General features: G+C 40.4%; 1 protein-coding gene across 1 annotated transcript; it reads right to left on the reverse strand.

Annotated features, from left to right (window-relative positions):
* Positions 1-6,032: 6,032 nt before the first annotated feature.
* nop16 (NOP16 nucleolar protein homolog (yeast)) lies at positions 6,033-16,529 on the reverse strand. The gene is made up of 5 exons (XM_030068877.1): positions 16,344-16,529; positions 13,896-14,004; positions 12,317-12,383; positions 8,320-8,426; positions 6,033-6,789 (listed from the first exon to the last, which is right to left on the reverse strand). The coding sequence occupies exons 1-5, from the start codon at positions 16,442-16,444 to the stop codon at positions 6,661-6,663; spliced, it is 513 nt and encodes a 170-aa protein (XP_029924737.1). The 5' UTR covers positions 16,445-16,529; the 3' UTR covers positions 6,033-6,660.
* Between the last annotated feature and the right edge of the window lie 2,498 nt (positions 16,530-19,027).

Here is a 19,027-nt window from a genome sequence, read left to right on the forward strand (position 1 = left end):
TCAGCTGACTAAAGGTATAAGAAACAGCTGTTTAGGTAAACTGGCTGTCCCTGTCGGGCGGTTGACCCACACTGACGCAGCCTTTTCTCGCCTGGTTGTCATGTATTCAGCCACTGTTTGTGAAGCAGCAGTTGGACCTCCATGATATGGTGCCAGGAAATTTCCTCAAAGCGTAGCGTTCCTTTCTTTTGATTTTAGGGAAGTGAAACTAACCAAGATTTTAGGCAACAAACAAAAATAGCCCAGCTACATTCCAAAACGCCAGGGTGTTCCATTTTTAAAGGTGCTGCTTTTAGCCTTTTATCATCAGTAACTAACAGAGAACACTGGTTTCTTCTACTAGCCTCTATGCAATTTACACTGTAGCCACCAGACTGGACTCCACAGGAACTGCTTTATGGCACAAAAATACAAACGGTGCTGATGCTTTACGAGTTTCTTGCAGTGAGAGATGGTGGAAAGTGTGAAAAGTTGAACACTTCCTACATGTGTGCAGTTGTGAGCATAGGGGACATGTGGTCATTATTTTCAGTGCTACTGGTGTGAGACAGAGGCTACCAGCTTACTCGTTTGTTTACAGCAGTTATACCAAAGTATCACAGTTAATTTGGCAAGGATATATTGAACTCTTGAAATGCTACATGTTGCACCTTTAAAAAAAAAAAAAAAAAAAAAAAAAAGGCAGCGTCTTTAAATGTGTTTAATCTTTAAAGTAAAAGTAGGTAAGGGTAGACAGGACAGAGCAAATAATGTTGTGGCAGGATCTGATACCCTGGACCGAACCACTCCATCATCTCTGGCCACAGAGGGTTTCCTTTGAGGATTTTGAGCACAAGACTTGCAACACTGTTTGGCTTTCAGCTCCTCTCAAATCCTTTCTCCCCTAATCCAGCTCTCTTCATGGTGGATCATTGTACTCTAGACTGGAAAGAAGACACACTAGACATGGACTAGTTTTCTGTAAAATGCTCATCCCTGGTTGTTTAATTGCAGATGTGCAGTATTTGGCTTCGAAGCCGCTTGTTGTAATGACAGACTGAAATTAGCAAGGTTCTCATTCTTTAATGCAGTAGGTGTGCAACAAGGTGTGCTTACGCACAATTTTTTTTTACTGAATGTGAAGTTTTATTCTTTCGAATGTAGTGCAGAGATGTAATTCTCACAGTGACCAATGGTTAAGTGGATTGTAGTATGTACACTGTTTTTTATGACTAACTCATTACTGTACTCTATGCTATGCTTTGTGATAATAGCACTGTTATCTTTGAATGTATGCATGTGTTGCCGTTGACTTTTTAATTGTGTTCATATGGACAACTGATAAGCTTAGACCATAACTTTCAGAATCTCCTCAGCTGCAAAAGTGTTAGCTAATCTCTGCAGTATCCTGTAGTAAATCTTAAAATCCAGTTTTTCTCAAAACGGGTGAAAAAAAAAATCTGCCAGCAGGGTGATAGATTCCCTCGTTTCACAACAGTTTTCCACTACAGCTTAACTGAATCAAGTGAACGGCGTTCTGACACACTTTAAGGCAGGCACCTATTTGAAGACAAAATCAAAAGACACCATTTCAAACCCATTAAAAAAGTGAAGATCTCTCTCCGCTGGCAGGAAAATTCTCTTTCTTTGAGAAAAGTGGGATTTTAAGACTCAGCAGGAGACATGACTGGGCACGATGACTCGCTGACTGCAGCTTTGCGGAGATGAAACGCTTTGGCTCTGTGAGACGCTTCCCCGCACATTTTAACAAACAAACACACAGTTTGCAGGCACAGAGCGAGAAAAAGTCTTTCCCCATCCCTGCTGGCTGAACACGTCAATGCAAACACAAACACAGATAACATCTATAGGCTTCCATATCCGCGTGACCTTGTTATTGCAGGGCGCAGCTCTGCAACCGGTCCAACAGGAAACTGTTTATGCTGAGACGCCACTTTGACACAGAGGTACAGACCTGAGTCAGAGTGTTTTCACAGCACACTGTCAATAGAGCAGGGTTCTGTGACTGGAGGCAGAGTGACTCACTCAGCCTGAAAACATAATCCTTTGGGTTTATGAAAACTTCTCAGAGCCTATTGGAAAACGTGAAATATGCATATATAAAACCAATGCTGTTTCCTTGGCCCCTGAAAAGCTGACATTTTGGAGACAGAATGTTTTCAGCAGCGACAGAAATCACGCTCGGAGCTCCCTGGCTAACTGGGTAACACTGTCATCACCGATATCTCACATCTCTTCCTGTAACTTTTCAAATATTTCTGCTGGTTAAGCTGCCTCCTCGTTCCTGTGTGCTCTCAGTTAAGGTGCCGGGGATGTTTTTTTATGATCCTCAAACGTGACTCACCGAGCACTTCAAGCTGCTCAGTGGAGCGAGGCCGTGAATGATTGATAAGAGCAGATACGGATGACACAGGAGAACTGGGTCAAACTATTGTTTTGCTGTTGGAGTGTGTAGCAGGTTGTCCAGGGCAAGAAGAAAAGAAAAAAAAAAAAAGAGAGGAAAAACACAGCCAAGATGTTGACTTTGCTTTGTAGTTGTGACTGAAATATCACACAACACGCGCGGTGGGAGGGAACACTCCGCAGCTAACATGTGGCTTCTTTCTGGCACGTGTAGCAGGGATTCAACCAGCCTCTTTAATTTTGTTCTAAAAAGTATCTTGGCTGGTAAAATGAGGCTCTTTGGCAGGCAAAGCCGTGAAAAAAGTGACTGCTGGAAGTTTTTTGAATCCACAGGCCGCTTGTGGCCAGTGGATTCAAATCTTAATTTCCTGCTCTGGGCGGGAGTTTGACCTGCCAAACCGTGCAGAAGTAGGACGGCCTCCGTGCCAAAATGCAGGCCCACATTGCATTCGCTGCCGGATCCTCTCTGTTTGGGCTGTTTGTGAATCACAGCTCGAGAGGAATTTGAATGAACTGTTTGCAGGGTTAATCAAATATGTGCATGTATTCATCCCCAGATGTTTGCTTTACTGCTATATCGCGCTCTACCTCCTACTCCCGATGACACATCTCCGACTTTCTGACCTCACTGTTCCCTCTGGGCTCCTGCGGCGGTGGTGCTCAACATCTTGATCATTTTGGTTTCACAAGCGCCTCTCAGTGCTTAACATGTCTCATTGTAAATGATGTGTTTTACTTACCCGCCAAATAAATGTCCCACTTAGGATTGCACTTTTTGTTTGGTGAAAAGTATTTAACCCTTTGATGCATGAATTATGAAAGCCTGTGTCCAGATTTTTTTCTTGTGTTTTTACTCTTCGTAGGGCATGAACACTTTTGTGAGTCTCCATACTTCTTTGAGGATGCAGGACTGGTATTACCATATCATGATAGTAATATTAATATGTTTTCAGCAACAAGAATTGACAGTTTCTGCATAAACGTCAATGGGTGATATGCAATTCCACCATAGAAACCATTGCATTTAGGAGAAATGACTTTAAAACAGCTGTCCACTGTAGTGACTGCTATGCGCCAAAGGGTTAATATACCTTTACCCTCACAGTGGTGTTATTTATTAATTTTTTTTTTTTTTTTTTTTTTTACCAAGATGCTGCACCATAACTGAAGGAATACCGAGGAAACATTCAAGATATACTATTTTGTTCCCAGGCCTTGTTGAAGTTTTTTTTTTTATGTCCATATAATGTTGTAAAAGCTTTATTCCCTCCGGTTGATGTTGCAAATAACACATTTTGCTGTAATGTCTCCCAACCCTTCTTTTGTTTTTTTGTATAGCGGGAACAAACCGACATGAATGCAGACCCATGAAGTTGTACATACTCCCTTGACTCGGTGTGTGTCATGTTCATCAGTGTTCTGTAGATACGACATGGTGTTGAATGTATTCTCAAGAGTGCAAACTGAACAAAATAATAATAAAGATGCTGACACTGTGCATGTCGAAGAAATGATAAGTGGTGTTGTCGATTATTTTAAATCCCCCCCCCCCCACCTGTGGATGTCTAGATATCAGGATATTGGCAGTTGGATACCGGTACCAATGAAATTCAACGTCTTGATACCTGACTGGATACCATCAGAAATCCCAGCCAGAACACACGTCTTTATTTAAAACCTCTGTAACAAGTAAACAGTCACGTGTTATTTCGGTATTTAAACATCAGGATACGTTAAAATAAGAACACTGAGTGACAGTGCAATATTGTTCCATAGCCTTACAGTCGAGAACAAAGCAGCCAAATACAAAGCAACAAAACACTCATTTCAAATTGAAGGAGCCGTGTGAACGTCCTGCTGGAACAATAAGTACAATGCTGTCATTATGCGCTCTCATTTTGATTTACAGTCCTGGAAGCATGACTGACACTTTAAAGTTTCTGTATTCACACGTGCCCTGAAGACAAAAGGCTGCATTAAAAATAATAAGAGTCACAAGGTGAGGGATCGAGTCGAGTCGAGAGTAGAACTGTGAAGTGTTTTTTTGTTTTTTAGGTTTCTTTGTGATTCAAATTATTTAATATTTGTATGAGGAAGGGGACACGCCAATCAAAGTCATAAAAGTGACACAGGGGCAAGTGTAAAGTAACAGTCCCCTTTGCCCCAACCTCCCATTTTCCCTGTTTTCCCCCAACTGGCTGAACCCACTCCAACCCCACCCTCTAACCCCTGTCATGATCCACAAAGTACATATATAATAAAAAAAAATAAAAAATAAAAAAAAAAAAAAGTGGGAAAAATCACATTCACAGGGAAAATTCATGGCCCTTTGAGCACATGAAGAAGTTTTTTTTAGAAGATGTCAGGGGGAAACAAGTAGTGGGAGAATGGAGTTTGTACATTTTGGCCAGAGGGTGGAGCTAGAGGGAAAGGACATGAGGTCACGACGCTGACAGGGTCCATCCTCAGGGGAGCGCCAAAATTCATAGCAATCCGCTAAATAGAGTTTTTTTTTTTTCTTGGTGGCTGGTCAGACTAAGGAAGCGTGAAACACATCACATGACTTCTATTTCCTGTAAAAAGGAGCATCTTCAGTAGTGACATCATCCTGCTGTTGACTGACGTTTTAAACACAAATCTTTTAACTTCCTCTCATCCACCTGCAAGTTCAAATCAAATTGTTGTTCTCCCAAACTGAGATCCTGTTGCTTTGCACTTGTGAATATGACCTTTCCCTTCCAATCTTTTTTCCCCCTACATTTTATGAAATAATGATTAAGGAATTAAACTGAAAACAAACTAACAACAAACAGACTAACAACAAAAATGACCATTAATTGCAGAACTACTACACCTTCCATGTAGATAAAAGGATAATGGACATGTTAATGAAAATGGCAATGAATAAGTTAAAGCCCATTTTCTCCATGTGCTCTCCAAATCAAAGAGAAATTAATTACTTTTCCTAAATGATCCCACTTCATTGTCTATGTATTGTACTGTATGTTTTGTCTTCCTAGAAACAAGGGGTGGCTCATCATACCTGTTCTGCCCTGCTGCTTACCCTCATGTTTTTAGTTGATATCAAAAGCTATCCAGAATCTACCCATAATGCATTGCACAAACAGACAACAAAAACCAGAGGTGAAAGCATGAAGTTGTTTCCATTCCACGGTAACCAGTTTAATACAGGGACCAGCCAGGCATCTTAAACAGGTTTCTCATCAGTTTGTGCTGTTTTCTTCTAACCTGCTTCTACACACTGAAATGCATTTAGTCAAAACTTGTGTAACTTTTAAGAATGGAATTTTCTACACCTTCAGTATAAATATACCAAAGTTATGTTTTCAAAATAAAATCTCCAAAGACAGAAGAAAACCACATCTGTATAACACTACAATGCAACGGTTCTGCAGCGACCAAGTCTGCCATTCAAAAGAGACTCACTTTTGACAAATGGAGGCAGCATTGTAGAAAATCTCCACTTTAACAAGTCATTTAATCTGTTACTCAATGTACAAATGTTGTTTTTCTTCAAACAACGTACAAAACCTGCTAGTGGGATGAAATAATCCCACTTGTTTCAAGTGCAGTTTCACTTGAATTCCAGAAATCTGTTGAAACAAGGCAGAATAAGGCAGATCAACCCACTGGGATCGAGGAAATGACACTTGATTCAGGAAAGTTCTGGAAACAAGTGGGATTATCTGATGATGATGAGGATGACGCAGCAATATAAAAAAGAAAGGGAAGTCTCCTTCACCATATATTCCCTCTCAAAGATATTGTTCATCCTGGAAATGTCTCTGAAGAACAGTCTGGTCTTCAAAGTATTCTTGAAACAATACGTTAAAAATTCCTTAGCAGTCATCTAGACACTACAACTCTTATCACACAGAAGTGACCCGTGTACAGTGGAGGGATCGGGATAACAACGAAATGGAAAAACAAACTAAAACCAGGGACTCACAAGAGGAAGGGAAACAGCAGAATGGCAGCCGAATGTCCAAAAACAGGAAAAATGCTGAACTTTTGCTGAGGTTATAGGCATCCTCATCTTTCACTCTACTCTCCTGTACACTCCTTATGTCCATTTTGTTTTGTGTCTTCTTGGGTCACAGTCTGACTTGATGCATTGTTGCTTCTCCACATCAGACTGAGAGCGATGGAGAGTCGATGGGCGGCGTACAAACATTCCCCCCTCTGAGGTGATCTCACAAGTCCACAGCAGGGTCCGTCCCTGGGCACCAGCATTGTCTATTTACTCGCCAGCGAGGTCATGAAAGCGGCGAAATGCTGCGGATGGCAGCGCTTGTACTCGTCGATTTTCCTCTTGATCTGCTTGGGGGTGTCCTGGTAGTAGTTCTTCTCGTCTCGGGCCATGGCCTGCCGGAGGAAACCAGAAAAACATCCAGTAACCGAACAGAACAGTTCAACTGTGAAGTGAGGTGTACTCGGCCACATTCAGAGGAACAAAATTCCCACTGCTTTTGGTTTTGTTTAATAGTGTGCTGTGAAACTTTGGCATAATAATGAATCAGTTTGATTCACAATTCAATTCATGCTGGGAGATTTTTTTTTTTAAACAATTCAATGTGATTTTAGTTTGTCACCGTCACAGTTCAAGTCAACTTTTTTCAGTACTTTTAGACAAAATTTTGAATCCATTAAATAAACACACAATAAAGACCATCTTTTTGTGTGAAATGTGAGAAGAAAAAAAAACATAAATATTAATATTACTGATTAAAAAACAAAGAAACAAAAAACTAGTTGTTTAGTGCCACTTGAAGAAAAACGACTATGAAAATCGGAAAATCTGAAGTGACGCTGATAACGGCTGAATTTTTTTTTTTTTCCCCGTTCCACTTGCTCCTCTGAGCCACACACTGAGCACTTTGTCCCGTTTAATCTTTTCAACTGGAAATAATGAGAAGAAGCGAGACCTACCCTAAAACACATGAACACTGGTTAAAAACAGAAACGGATGACTTACATTTTATTTGTGGTGCCGTTTTGTTGTTTTAAGGTGTAATTCTGTTTTTCAAACATGACGCACATACAGAGCAGCAGCAGCTACTATGGAGCTTAATGGGACAAAGAGGTGAGCTCTCCCTCTTCTATGCTGGATTTCTTTTGGCATTTCTGCTTTATTTGGCGGCCACAGTAGAGAGAGACAGGGGGGATGACATGCAGTAACTGGCCTGAGGTCAGATTCAAACCCAGGACGCTGCGATCAGCACTACCAGGGCGCTCCTATGCTGGATTTATTGCTGTATGTTTGTTTAACATCCTTTAGCTTGTCATTTGGCTGCACTGGCATATTGAAAACCTTTCCAATCATTAAACCGAGCAGTGCACAGACTAATCATATGATGTCCCTAAAATGAAATTAAGCCACGGATAAGTCAAGTTGTTCCCACGGCAGCTGTGTGTATGGAGGGAGGGGTTGGTATTGGGAAAGCGGGAGACAACGACAGAAAAAAAGCAGGAAAATGGGAATTTGAACTGGTTATGAATGGGACCGATGTGTCCTAACAGGGCTGAAAAACACAAGGAAAGAACGCAGACAGCCGTGTCGACCTCTGGCTGCATCACAGCTGACGACTCTGCCAGCGAGATGAATCGGTACGGGACTTCCCAGATTCTCTCTCGCAAAGCAAGCAAGCAAACAAACAGTGCACACACATGGGAAAATAAATCCATGAATAAACGAGAAGTCAGTCTGTCAGCTGAAAGGCAGCATCGACTGACAAACACATGCTGTAGATAAATGACAGATGGATTAACAAGCAGAAAGACGGAATGAACGTAATAAAAACTGCATTTCTGGGAAAGTTTACCTTTGGATAAGTATTCATCTCCCAGCTCTGTGTTTTTGTTCTTATCCCGTCTGTTAGGCGTCTGTTCTCTTACCTTGTAGTTGTCGCCGTGCTCTCGGATCATGTGCTGAGCATACTCCATCAGGTCTGTGGACAAGGTCTTGGTGTCTTTCTCTGGACGACTGGCCTCCTCTTCCAGCTCTGCTCAAAAACACAAACCCAGCGGCAGTCAGACGCTTCGTTCCAACCTCACAGGCCTTCAGGCATGTTTTCACTTCAGCACAAGATCATTTTCAGTCTGCAGACGTTGACAAACATGCAGTCAAACTCAATATACCGGCCTCTTTGGGTACTCTAACCCCTAGGCTACACTGAACGTGTAACATATTTGGTCCTTAAATTGACAGTCATCGCAGCAGCTGCTCCGCCAACGAACCAGACTCATCACATGTTCAGTGCAGCCAAGAGGTTAGTCAGCCACACTTTGATTTGGCAACTGACAATTTTGCAGTTTGATTATGATCTGGTGTTTTCAAAATGACAGATTGGCTGGTTGAAGGGCAATATTTCAAATTCTGAGAGGCTTAAGAGAGATGATTCATCTTATTGTGCTGCAACTTTTAAAATCCTAACAGATTATGAAAAGACAGGGCAGATTACAGTAAGGTGTCTACAGTAAGCATCACTCTGATGTTCCATCCATCCAAATGTTCAGACCATTTTCCAAAAGCCTGCTGAACACACCTCAAGTCCCGCATGTGCACACAGATCCTAGATCACGTGACAATCTTAAGTCAGTGTTTTTCGAAACGTCACATTTTTCTGACCACACTTCAACGCAAGAGTGGCATTTTTAAATTTACTTTAATTACAAGTGTTTTTGAAAAGCTCCAGTGGAGGGTGCCAGCCAAAAACTGGGGGAAAAAAAAACCCATACATTTTCATATTAACCTTGCTTGACTGACTCATAATGATTGAAAGATTGGGAACCACACACTTAAACATTCTGCAAAACAAGAGACTGTATGCTGCTCAACTGCAACAAACTAAATACGCCAAATCAAGCCCTAATGTAACCATTTTCAAAGAAAACTGGTTCAGGAACCAGTTCTTGAACTGGTTTTCTGTCCTTTCATGATTCTTGGAATTTTGATGCTATCTTGCGAACCAGCCTGCATTTCCACCTGCTTTGAGTGGAACCACTGTAATCAAGGATATGTCATCAACAGAGGACGTTACACAATGGAATTACACAGTAGTAGCAAGATAACACGCCCACAGATGTCATCATAGTTCACAGTTTGGGTCAAGGAAAACCGTTATTTTTTTGGTGGCAGCTGGCAACCAACTTTTTGGGTTCCAAACTAGTTTATTTTGAGTTGAAACCTAACAGTTTCAAACAGGTTCAAAATTAGTTGCACGAACCAGGATAGAGCCTGTTCCATGTTGGTGGAAAAGGGGAAACAGTGCTACGAGACACTGGTGGGCTAATTTCATTTCATTTAGCTGAGAGAGCCCCTCTGCTCCAGACAGTTTCATTAGCTTTGGTTCCATTGATGTTGTGGATTGCTCTATTATCTGTTCATCACATTTCTTTCCCTATTTTCTGTATTTTTTTTTCTCCCTGTCTTTTCATTGGCTACTGACTTGATCTGTTCACATTTGTGTAGTTGATGTGTTTGCGACACCCAGCTACCTCCAGGCTCTGATAATAAAAGTCAGATATGTTTGATAGAGTCACAGTGGTTCGGACTCACATGAAACTGTATCGGGAGGTAAGAGATCAGAGTCTGAACTGTTGCCGGCTGTTCACCCTGACTGCTTCAAAATCTGCAGAGCAGCAAAGACTCGGCCCAACTGTGAATACTGGCTAAATCTGCTATAGTGGGCAAAATGTTTCACTTCATTCCATTTTGGAAGCCTAGGCTAAAAGTATGCCTTGGACCAAAGTATAATATCTGAAAAAAGTGCATCAAGGTAACATTTTGATGTTCCTCAGCTTATACTTTAGGAAATAAATTGTCCTGAATGTAGTTATCAAGGCTGGGAGCTTAAGAGGGGGAAAAAAAACACACTGAGCATTGCTAGTGACAGCAGAAAAGCAGAGCAGTTAATGCTCAAGGCAGCCTGACGCCCAGCCTCTATGGAACTAAGTCTACATGATAAAAAAAAAAAAAAAAAAAAATTAAAAATATAATAAAAATGAAATATTGCTTTCAGTCAGATTGGAGGTCTAATGAGGCTGCAATTAGACAGACACACTGAGCGCCCAAATGAATTCAAGGAAATGACTGAAGGCAAAACAGCTGTCAGCAGGCATCAAGTGGGACGCGTTGTGATGCTGAGTGAAAGCAGAGGAACACACAGAGAAGAGCCTCCTGTTCCTCCTGCAGGGGGGTGAGTTAGCACAAATCCACTGGATCGCAGTGGAAAAACACAATTTACTGAGCTGTGTCTGTACTACTGAGCACTGATGCAAAGAAAAAAAATGGAGAAATACACACATTACTTTATAGATGCTGGACTGAGATAGAAACATGAGTAATGAGGAAGAGTCTGCACATCAACATGCTTCACAAACACTTTTATTAGGCTCAACAAGAGTGTTTTGATCTTCCTCAGGTGAAACTGTATGAAAGAAAACCACATCCTTTTCACCTCTTGTGTTCTGTCAAAACACCTGATCAGTCAAGGCAACAGCCTGAAGAGGCAAAGACAGAAGGTCAATAACTAGCCCATTTATCAACTGCATCAATTAAAGGTATAACCCATCATAATGAGATACATACAATAAAGATAAAGAAGCAAGCCATTATGATACATGTCAAAGAATACACAATACATATGTTTTCCAACAACAGGGCTTGGGAACTTTTCATCAGCACTGAGTGGGATGCTGTTATCACTGGAGGACAGATAATAGCTAGAGCTGACCGCTTTGTGTTTCACAAAAGCTTCCCAACTCCAAACACACGAATACACAACACAGTACACAACACTCAATATCAGAGCAGCGTATCTGGATCAGTAATGCACTCTCTCTTTGAGTTCATACAGATCCACATCATTAACAAAATGTAGCTTTTCTTCATATCAGTCCTAGGCTTCCCTGGTGAGCTTTTCCCTGCATAAGCATTTTTCTTTTGCACATTCTGTTTACATTAGTGACTTTAAAAAAAATGACTAATCAAGGGCTGGGCAATAAAATGATTAAATCAAATCTATGTTTTAAATCAGAGAACAAAGTGCCTGAATTGATTTTGACTTCATATAGCTTTATAACAGCTACTGGAAGCTCCGTCAAACAAGCCCCAATTCACTCATCAATACAGAATCCGCAAGCCAAGGAATGTAATGTGCAAATCACCTGTGACTTGAGATTAAAATCGTAAATTTTTTTTAAAAATTTAATTTTTAGCTTTAACTCTCAGCCCTGGACAAATGTGTTCAACACAACAGTGCAGTGAAACTAACATGCATGGTATAAAACATTACCATGCCATGGTGCAATCCCACAATTCAGCGTGCTTTTCGCCTCCACAGTGACATTGCTCTCCAAGCTCTTTCAACATGTAACTAGCCTTAATCCTTGTCCTCATGGACAGCTGTCTCTATGAATCAGGTGTGCTTGGACAGAATACTCGAGTACAAAAGAGTGTGGTGTCCTTTCTTAATAGCCCTGAGTTTTAGCAGGCACCCCATGATAGAAAATGTATAGAATGAATGGATCACAATTCAATATCTATCCCAATACACTGCAATACCCTACAGAACAGACTGAAATATATCATACCTGAGCTTATCTGCAACATGTCTGTTCAACCTGCTGCAAAACACCTGGGTAGACTAATAAAATTTACAACATATTCTATGATAAACAGGGAGACAAACTGACTGGTAACTATTTAATTCAAATTTCCCATTCTAATGCTTTTGCACAGCTCTACTTTTATATAATTTAACTTGACAAAAATGCTAATCTGAGATGGAAATGTTCTTTGAGAGCCAAATAAAAAGGGATGTGCATGCAGAGTGTTGGTGTGCGGCCTTTTTCTCATCACATCAAAATGTTGAAGCAAAACGAGTCTTACGGTGGAGAACGTATGGCTTTGTCACGGTGGGCACAGGAGCAGTGGTTCCTGTCCCTCCAGGAAGGATCTGGATACATGGAAGGGAAAAAAAGAACAAATACATTATGAATGAAATACACTGTAGCTCACCAAAACAAACAGTGCTGGTGGATTTGAGGTTAACCAATTCCAGGGTTGATAAATGTGTTTTTTCACCCCAACAAATAAACCTCTGCTACTGTAATGTGATGTGACGGGAGTAAAACAGTGGTTGTTTGAGGAGACAACAAGGATGGCCAATCAGGACCCCGAGCACAGAGGAGGGAAAAGTTCAAGTGTCATGTTCAGGCTGCTCGTCATCGTCACTAATAACAACATGAAGCCTTGTGTCAGGCTGCTGGAAAACAAGCTGTCTTAAATATCACATTAACTTGATTGAACTCAAAGGGCAAACAGGGCAGTAAAGAGAAGAAGTGCAGGCTGGGGACAAAGAAAAACAAAAAGCAGCATATGCACATACTAATTATTAATAAAAATTAAAAGACAGAGTATAAATGGTAAATGGACTGCATTTCTATAGCGCTTTTCTAGTCTACCAACCATTACAATGCTTTACAATGTTTGTCTCACTTTCACACACTGATGGCAGAGGTTACCATGCAAGGTGCCTCATCAGGAGCAGTTAGGACTTCAGTGTCTTGCTCAAGGACACTTCAACACACTCTCTGGACGAGCCGGGGATCAAACCAGAAACCTTCCAATTGCCAGACGACCGCTCTGCCCCCTGAGCGACACCGGCCCATCTCTATGATTCTAATAACATTTCTCAACAACTGTAAAACATTTCATTAGTTGCCCTTCATTACTGCATCGTTAAGATAAAAGCCAAATACCGCCTGAGGGGCAACGCTGGGCAGGGAACGTGAAGGCAGCAGTGAAGGCAGCACTAAAGCAAGCCCCTGCTCAAACACTCTGGATGCATGCACATCAAAATCCCTCCCTGGATGAACTGAGCTTTAACACTGAACTTTGATGGAGTGTTGCGTTGTATAGTTGCCTGGGCATGACATCAGTCCACATGGCGGTTAAACATCCTTATTAATACTGAATTTTTATCTCTCCATTCCTCTCTGTGCACTTTGCACATAAACAAACACAAAGAAGATTATGCCAGTATAAAAAGCAATAAGTCCTGGTACCCATTTTTGGAGGAAATTAAAGATGTCATTTATTGTTATTTTCCTATCATTTGAATATGAAAATTCATCCAGCAGGTTGTGCCTGTATGCAACTTCTGTATAGTAGCCTTATCCGAGGTTTACTGTCACAAATAAACTGTGATACAGGAAAAAATATATTTATACACAGGTCCCTGGATTTGCTGTTTTTTATTTTAGCACAATCTCCTTTGTATGTGTTTGTTTATGTGCTAAAAATGAATGGAGAGGAATACAATATTGTGTATCATCTGCCCAGGGGAGCACGGAGCAACTAAAAAGGACATTTTACCACGATGTGGGCTCATACCATGGCCATGAACACTCTACTGAGGTTCAATTTACTTTGAGTAACTTGCAGCAAATCTACAGCGGTTCCTTACCCTCTGTTTCTTTATTGGCAGAGTGCGGTTTGGGTCAAATGTCAGTCCCATCTCCTGCAGGTTCCTGGCCATGGACTTCCTGTTGTCCCACGCATTTCGGATCTGTGAACTAAGAGTGAGGACCTGTTAGAGGCCAGCAGACTGCATCAGTGAATGAGGGCTGTTTGGAAACTATGGTATTATCAACTTGGGCAGGGCAATAGGACAAATAATGTAATGTAATCAGCAAAGAGCTGAGCACAATGCCAGTGGTTGTTTCTGGACATTTTTAGGTTGTCATATTGGTGATTTAAAGTCATGCTGAATTGAGGATTTAAGGCATCAAGTGCAAATTAACTGTGTATCACCAATACTTGACGACAACTTAACCATAAGTTTGGGATTTCAACAAGGCTGCACAGTCTGGTGTTCACTCTGACCTCAGCTGCTGCATCAATATCCATCCTCTAAATAATATTATTTGTATTTCTAACCACATCACTTGTTGAGTGACTGACCAAGTGCTTCATTTTTGTAAAGTTAACAAGTAGAGAAAGGTGTGATTTTCACCTTAAAGGCCACAACTGACTTGAGAATTTACTGATGCCAGCTGGGTGGGAGCAAAATGTGACATATTGTCCAAACTTAGTATCTATCAAACAAACTCCTTTAGCAAAGAGGGACTACAACACCAGTGCAAATGCTTTCATGAACTGGCTGTAGATTAATAATAATCAGGTTTTCAAACAGTTATCAAACAGATTATTCATATCAATATATTGAAGACAGTTATTTTTATATATATATATTTCTGCAATTAAATTAAAGTGTATCTCACAGCAGACTGGACTTTCTGAGTCTGGATAAGGAAATAAGTCTGATTTTTGATTCTTTATTGCTGAAAGTCAGAGGAGTGGCAGCTCTGCAGCTAGTGAGGATTCAAATACTTGCTCAAAGACACTTCAGCAGGCTGGGCATCAGGGTCTGAAATTACCATCTGCTAAGCACCAAAGGCAGCTAGAAGTCTGTCTTTGATGGATAAATGAAGAATGGTAACCTACCAGAGAGGAGAGCATTTGAAACGGCAGAGTTATATCAACCAATAGTTTAGTTGCTGCCTGTCCTCAAATGTTATGTGGAAACTCAACATTACTCCCATGTGGCGACACACAGCAAGTGCAAGCCCAATTTTAAAAAGTGAAAAAAGAAAAAAAGAAAATTAAATGTCCCATGTGAAATATGAAAATAAAATTACAAAATAAAAGTCAGGATAAAGACAAATTAGAGATCCAGTATTTAAGAGAGTGAGAGTGTGTTAAATAAATTACATTTACAAATTGGCCTGTGTCTGCTTGGATGTTTACATAGAGTACCTCATTCTACATATCAAACAAAACTGAAAACAGACAAAAAAAAAAAAAAAAAAAACTGTTTGCATATTTATTTACATGTTATTCTTGGCTGTAATTTTAATCACCCCGTAATCACCCCTTGTCAGATGAACCAGAATGACCTTTGGACAGTATATTATTTTATTGGAATATATGGTCAGCTTGCCATGACAGGGACTTGCAGCTAGTTTGCTCCAATAGAAAGATCATCACCATAACAATGAACTCACCCAACCACACCCAATTACTTTATATTGGTAGCTACTTTGCCCATGTATCAAAATATAAGATGCAATGGAGCACTGACCACACAGATTCACCCATTACACTAAATGTATCTCAATTTGGACACGGCTCATGCAGCAGGGGAACAGCCTCTGTGTCATGTCTAACAGGCACACGACCTGCCATAGTGCCCTGGAGCAACAATAACCTCCCTGCTGTGCTCTCCTGTATGGACTCCTGTATGACACATCTTCAGGAACCACTGTTCCATTCGGCATACATGCCATCCACCAAGCAGCACTTTATTTACACACAATTTTAATCTTTTTATAGGTTGGTCTGTGAGTCCGGCAATGTTCTGAAGACAAAACAGGCAGTGGATATTAGTCGGAAACAGTGGCAAGCCGTAATAAACACTGATATTTAACAGAAACAGATTGTTCATGCTGCATTACATGTATGCCGATATGTAAAGTGGCTCCTAGCGACACAGACACATGTTAAAACACGTTTCGGCGAGATGCATCTTAACCAATAAGCGGCCTAACAATAAATTCAGGTTTTTTGAATGGAGGCTGGACTACCGATTTCGCAGTATGAGATAAGCCCTTGCCGGGGTTAAGTTGGGCTTTCATTGTTATTAATGGTAACGTTAAATATGTCAGCTAAGTTAAATGGCTAACAGTAGCGGCTTTCAGATGAGGATACACATATTGTCACAGCAAAAGTATTACGCTGTCGTCGTTAAATCCAGGGACACCTCTGCTGCTGGCAACATGTTTCAGCAGGTAACAACTGTTACCAGCTAGCAGAATTAGCCAGCACGCTAACCTGACCTCTTTCCCATGCTTACTTTTCGATCCTCGGCGCTTGTTTTTTCAGGAACTTCTTCTTCAGCTTCTTTCTGTCTTGGTTGTAATTAAACTGCTTTCTTCTGCTTGCTTTCTTCGGCATGATTGCTTCGCTCTACCTTCACAGCACTAAGTTGCTAACACGACAATGTGCGGCTCCAGGAAATAACACAGCACGTGTTCCGCTCACGTGGCCAGAGGCCGCGCCTATTCCCCTTTGACCTTTCTCTTTTGATTTCAACAAAGATTTTAAACGTGTTACAGTTTTTTTTTTTTTTCAATCGCTTTTTCCAGTATAATGAAACTGGGGTCCACTTTGTCGTCATGTTCACCTCCAAACCACAGCAGAAATTTTCTTTTGGAAATGTGTTCATACTTTTTCATTGGATTCACACATTTTTCACGCTCTTTTGCACAACACTTCTCACATGTGCTGCTGCAAACCTCCTCTAGATGTCTGTCTGGGACAAGATAGTCTCTTCATCTCTACATTACAGTGTTTTTTTTTTTTTCTGATTGCTGGGGCGCTGTCATTGAAACTTGAGGTTACTTTTGCAAAACCTCGCACCAAACCAGCAAAGCATTATACATCTCTTGCAAAAGCAAACAATTCTTGCAAAACTCTTCAAACTCCTTTTTTTTTTTTTTTTTTTTTTTAATAAGAGTGTTTTTGTGTCAGTCAAGTACACACACATCATCATTTGAATAAGCACACGAAGCAGCAACTACACACTATTGGTAGAAATGCGAAACACCTGGTTTTTTGTGTATGTAGGACAGCAGTTTGCAATTAAGTCATAAATGAAGTAAACACACACGCACTTACCCGCACACACACACACACACACACACACACACACACACACACACACACACACACACACACACACATACAGTGTGGGTGAGGTGTACAGTATGAATGTGTATTCTGAACACAAAATGCTATCAGTACAAATCAGGGGAATTCTTTTTCTCAAAATGTTGGACTGTAAGACTTCACAAAAAATAAAAGGACAGAAGAAGAAAACAGAAACATTTGGGTGTTGCCCTCTGGGTCTGGCCATATGTAAGACTTCATCTTACTTCTTCACCTCCTCATCTTCTTCATCTTCCTCCTCAGCCTTGCCCCTCTTTCTCTCTGTCCAACACTGGCCTCCATTCTTATTCAAACCAGGTGTTGATCTGTGGCTCAAGCTCTGATTTGAAAGTGAACTCATTATTCATGTGAAAGTGTGTTTCACATGTGGAAATGTGGAAAGGCAGCTGGAAAAATAGTGCAAAAACACATGTGAAAACAAATTTACATAAAAATGAGTTCACTTACAAATGAGAGCTTGAGCCACAGGGAAACATTTGGTTTGGGCAGCAACTGAGGCCAATACTGGACAGAGAGGAAGAGGGCTGAGGAGGAGGAGGAGGAGGAAGAAGAGGATGAGAAAGAAGAGGATGAGGAGGTGAAGCAATCAGATGAAGTCTTATGGCCAGACCCACACAGAGGGGAAGACTGACTAATTTTTTTCTTTTTTCCAAGCATAAACGTTTTTGTCTTCTATCGTGATTTTTTTTTTTTTTTTTTAGGAGTGTTAGAATAGGACATTTTGAGAAAAAAAAACTTATTTGCACTGATAGTGTGTTATGCTCAGAATATACTTCCATACTTCACACATATATGCAGTGAGTTGTGTTTACAGTTTTGCAAAAAGGGGTGCTAATAAATGACAAACTGTACTGAGTGTACAGCAGAGAGCGTGCATTCAGGTTGACACACTTGGTAAATGCATGGGCTACAAGTGTGAAAGCTTTCAGAAATAGAGCTTCAAGAATCACTGCTAGTGCTTAAACATTAAGAAAAAACTGTAAGTTTGTCACTGGTTCCAGCAGCTGCACTTCTTCTCAAATAACAAAAATAAATAAATAAATAAATAAATAAAAATCCCAACCAACAGTCAGTCAAGTTGATGCTCACAGTATCTAGTCATGCTGGGAGGCTGCAGTCAGCAGCATCATGTTCATGTGTGTTGTGCTCCATGAAAACACTAACTGATTTACATTAAACAGGCCTTCAAAATATATTGCTACTGAGTGCTGCATTTTAGTTGTGTCACAGTTTGAAAATCCTGAATCAATTTTTTTCTGCAACAAAAAAAAAAAAAAAAATGTATCAATCTATTGGGTTAGGGTTAGGGTTAGGGTTAGGGTTAGGGTCTATTTTATTCTTTTTATATAAACTTGTATTTACAAAGACATAAACATGTTAGCCTACGTGTTTATCACATCTCCTACCTGAACTTAAAGGTTTGCTCTGAAAAGACCTTTGAGAAAGCCTGTCTCACACATATATGAAGCCCCCACATGCATACAGGAAGAATTACATCATGATTTCAAATGACTGACAGGCAAATAAATTAATAAAATAATAATAAAACCATGAAGTATGATAATGTTACTGTTGAGATTTATGCCGCCAAAGATCGTCTATTGAAAAGATTTATCACTCGGTAGAGTCAATGACTTCCAAGAGTTAGTCTATAATCTACTACCATGCACAAACACTTTTACATGTTATCCTCTGGGATGTACATATTTTACATGTGTACATACACATGTTTAAATTCGGATTATTTTAACCTAAATCAAATCAGACGGTCATAACTAATTCTTAAGTTTCCTTCAAATTTAAGTGCTT

Source organism: Myripristis murdjan, chromosome 14, assembly GCF_902150065.1.
Source record: "Myripristis murdjan chromosome 14, fMyrMur1.1, whole genome shotgun sequence".
In the NCBI taxonomy this organism is placed as follows: Eukaryota; Metazoa; Chordata; class Actinopteri; order Holocentriformes; family Holocentridae; genus Myripristis; species Myripristis murdjan.

Excerpts from the sequence above, each read along its gene's own strand:
- nop16 (XM_030068877.1), bottom strand. The coding sequence starts at position 16,444 with ATGCCGAAGAAAGCAAGCAGAAGAAAGCAGTTTAATTACAACCAAGAC. Across the intron at positions 8,427-12,316 it reads AAAGCCATACGTTCTCCACC|AGCTGGAAGAGGAGGCCAGT; the intron begins GTAAGACTCGTT and ends GTTTTTGAGCAG. Across the intron at positions 6,790-8,319 it reads AGCACGGCGACAACTACAAG|GCCATGGCCCGAGACGAGAA; the intron begins GTAAGAGAACAG and ends TTCCTCCGGCAG.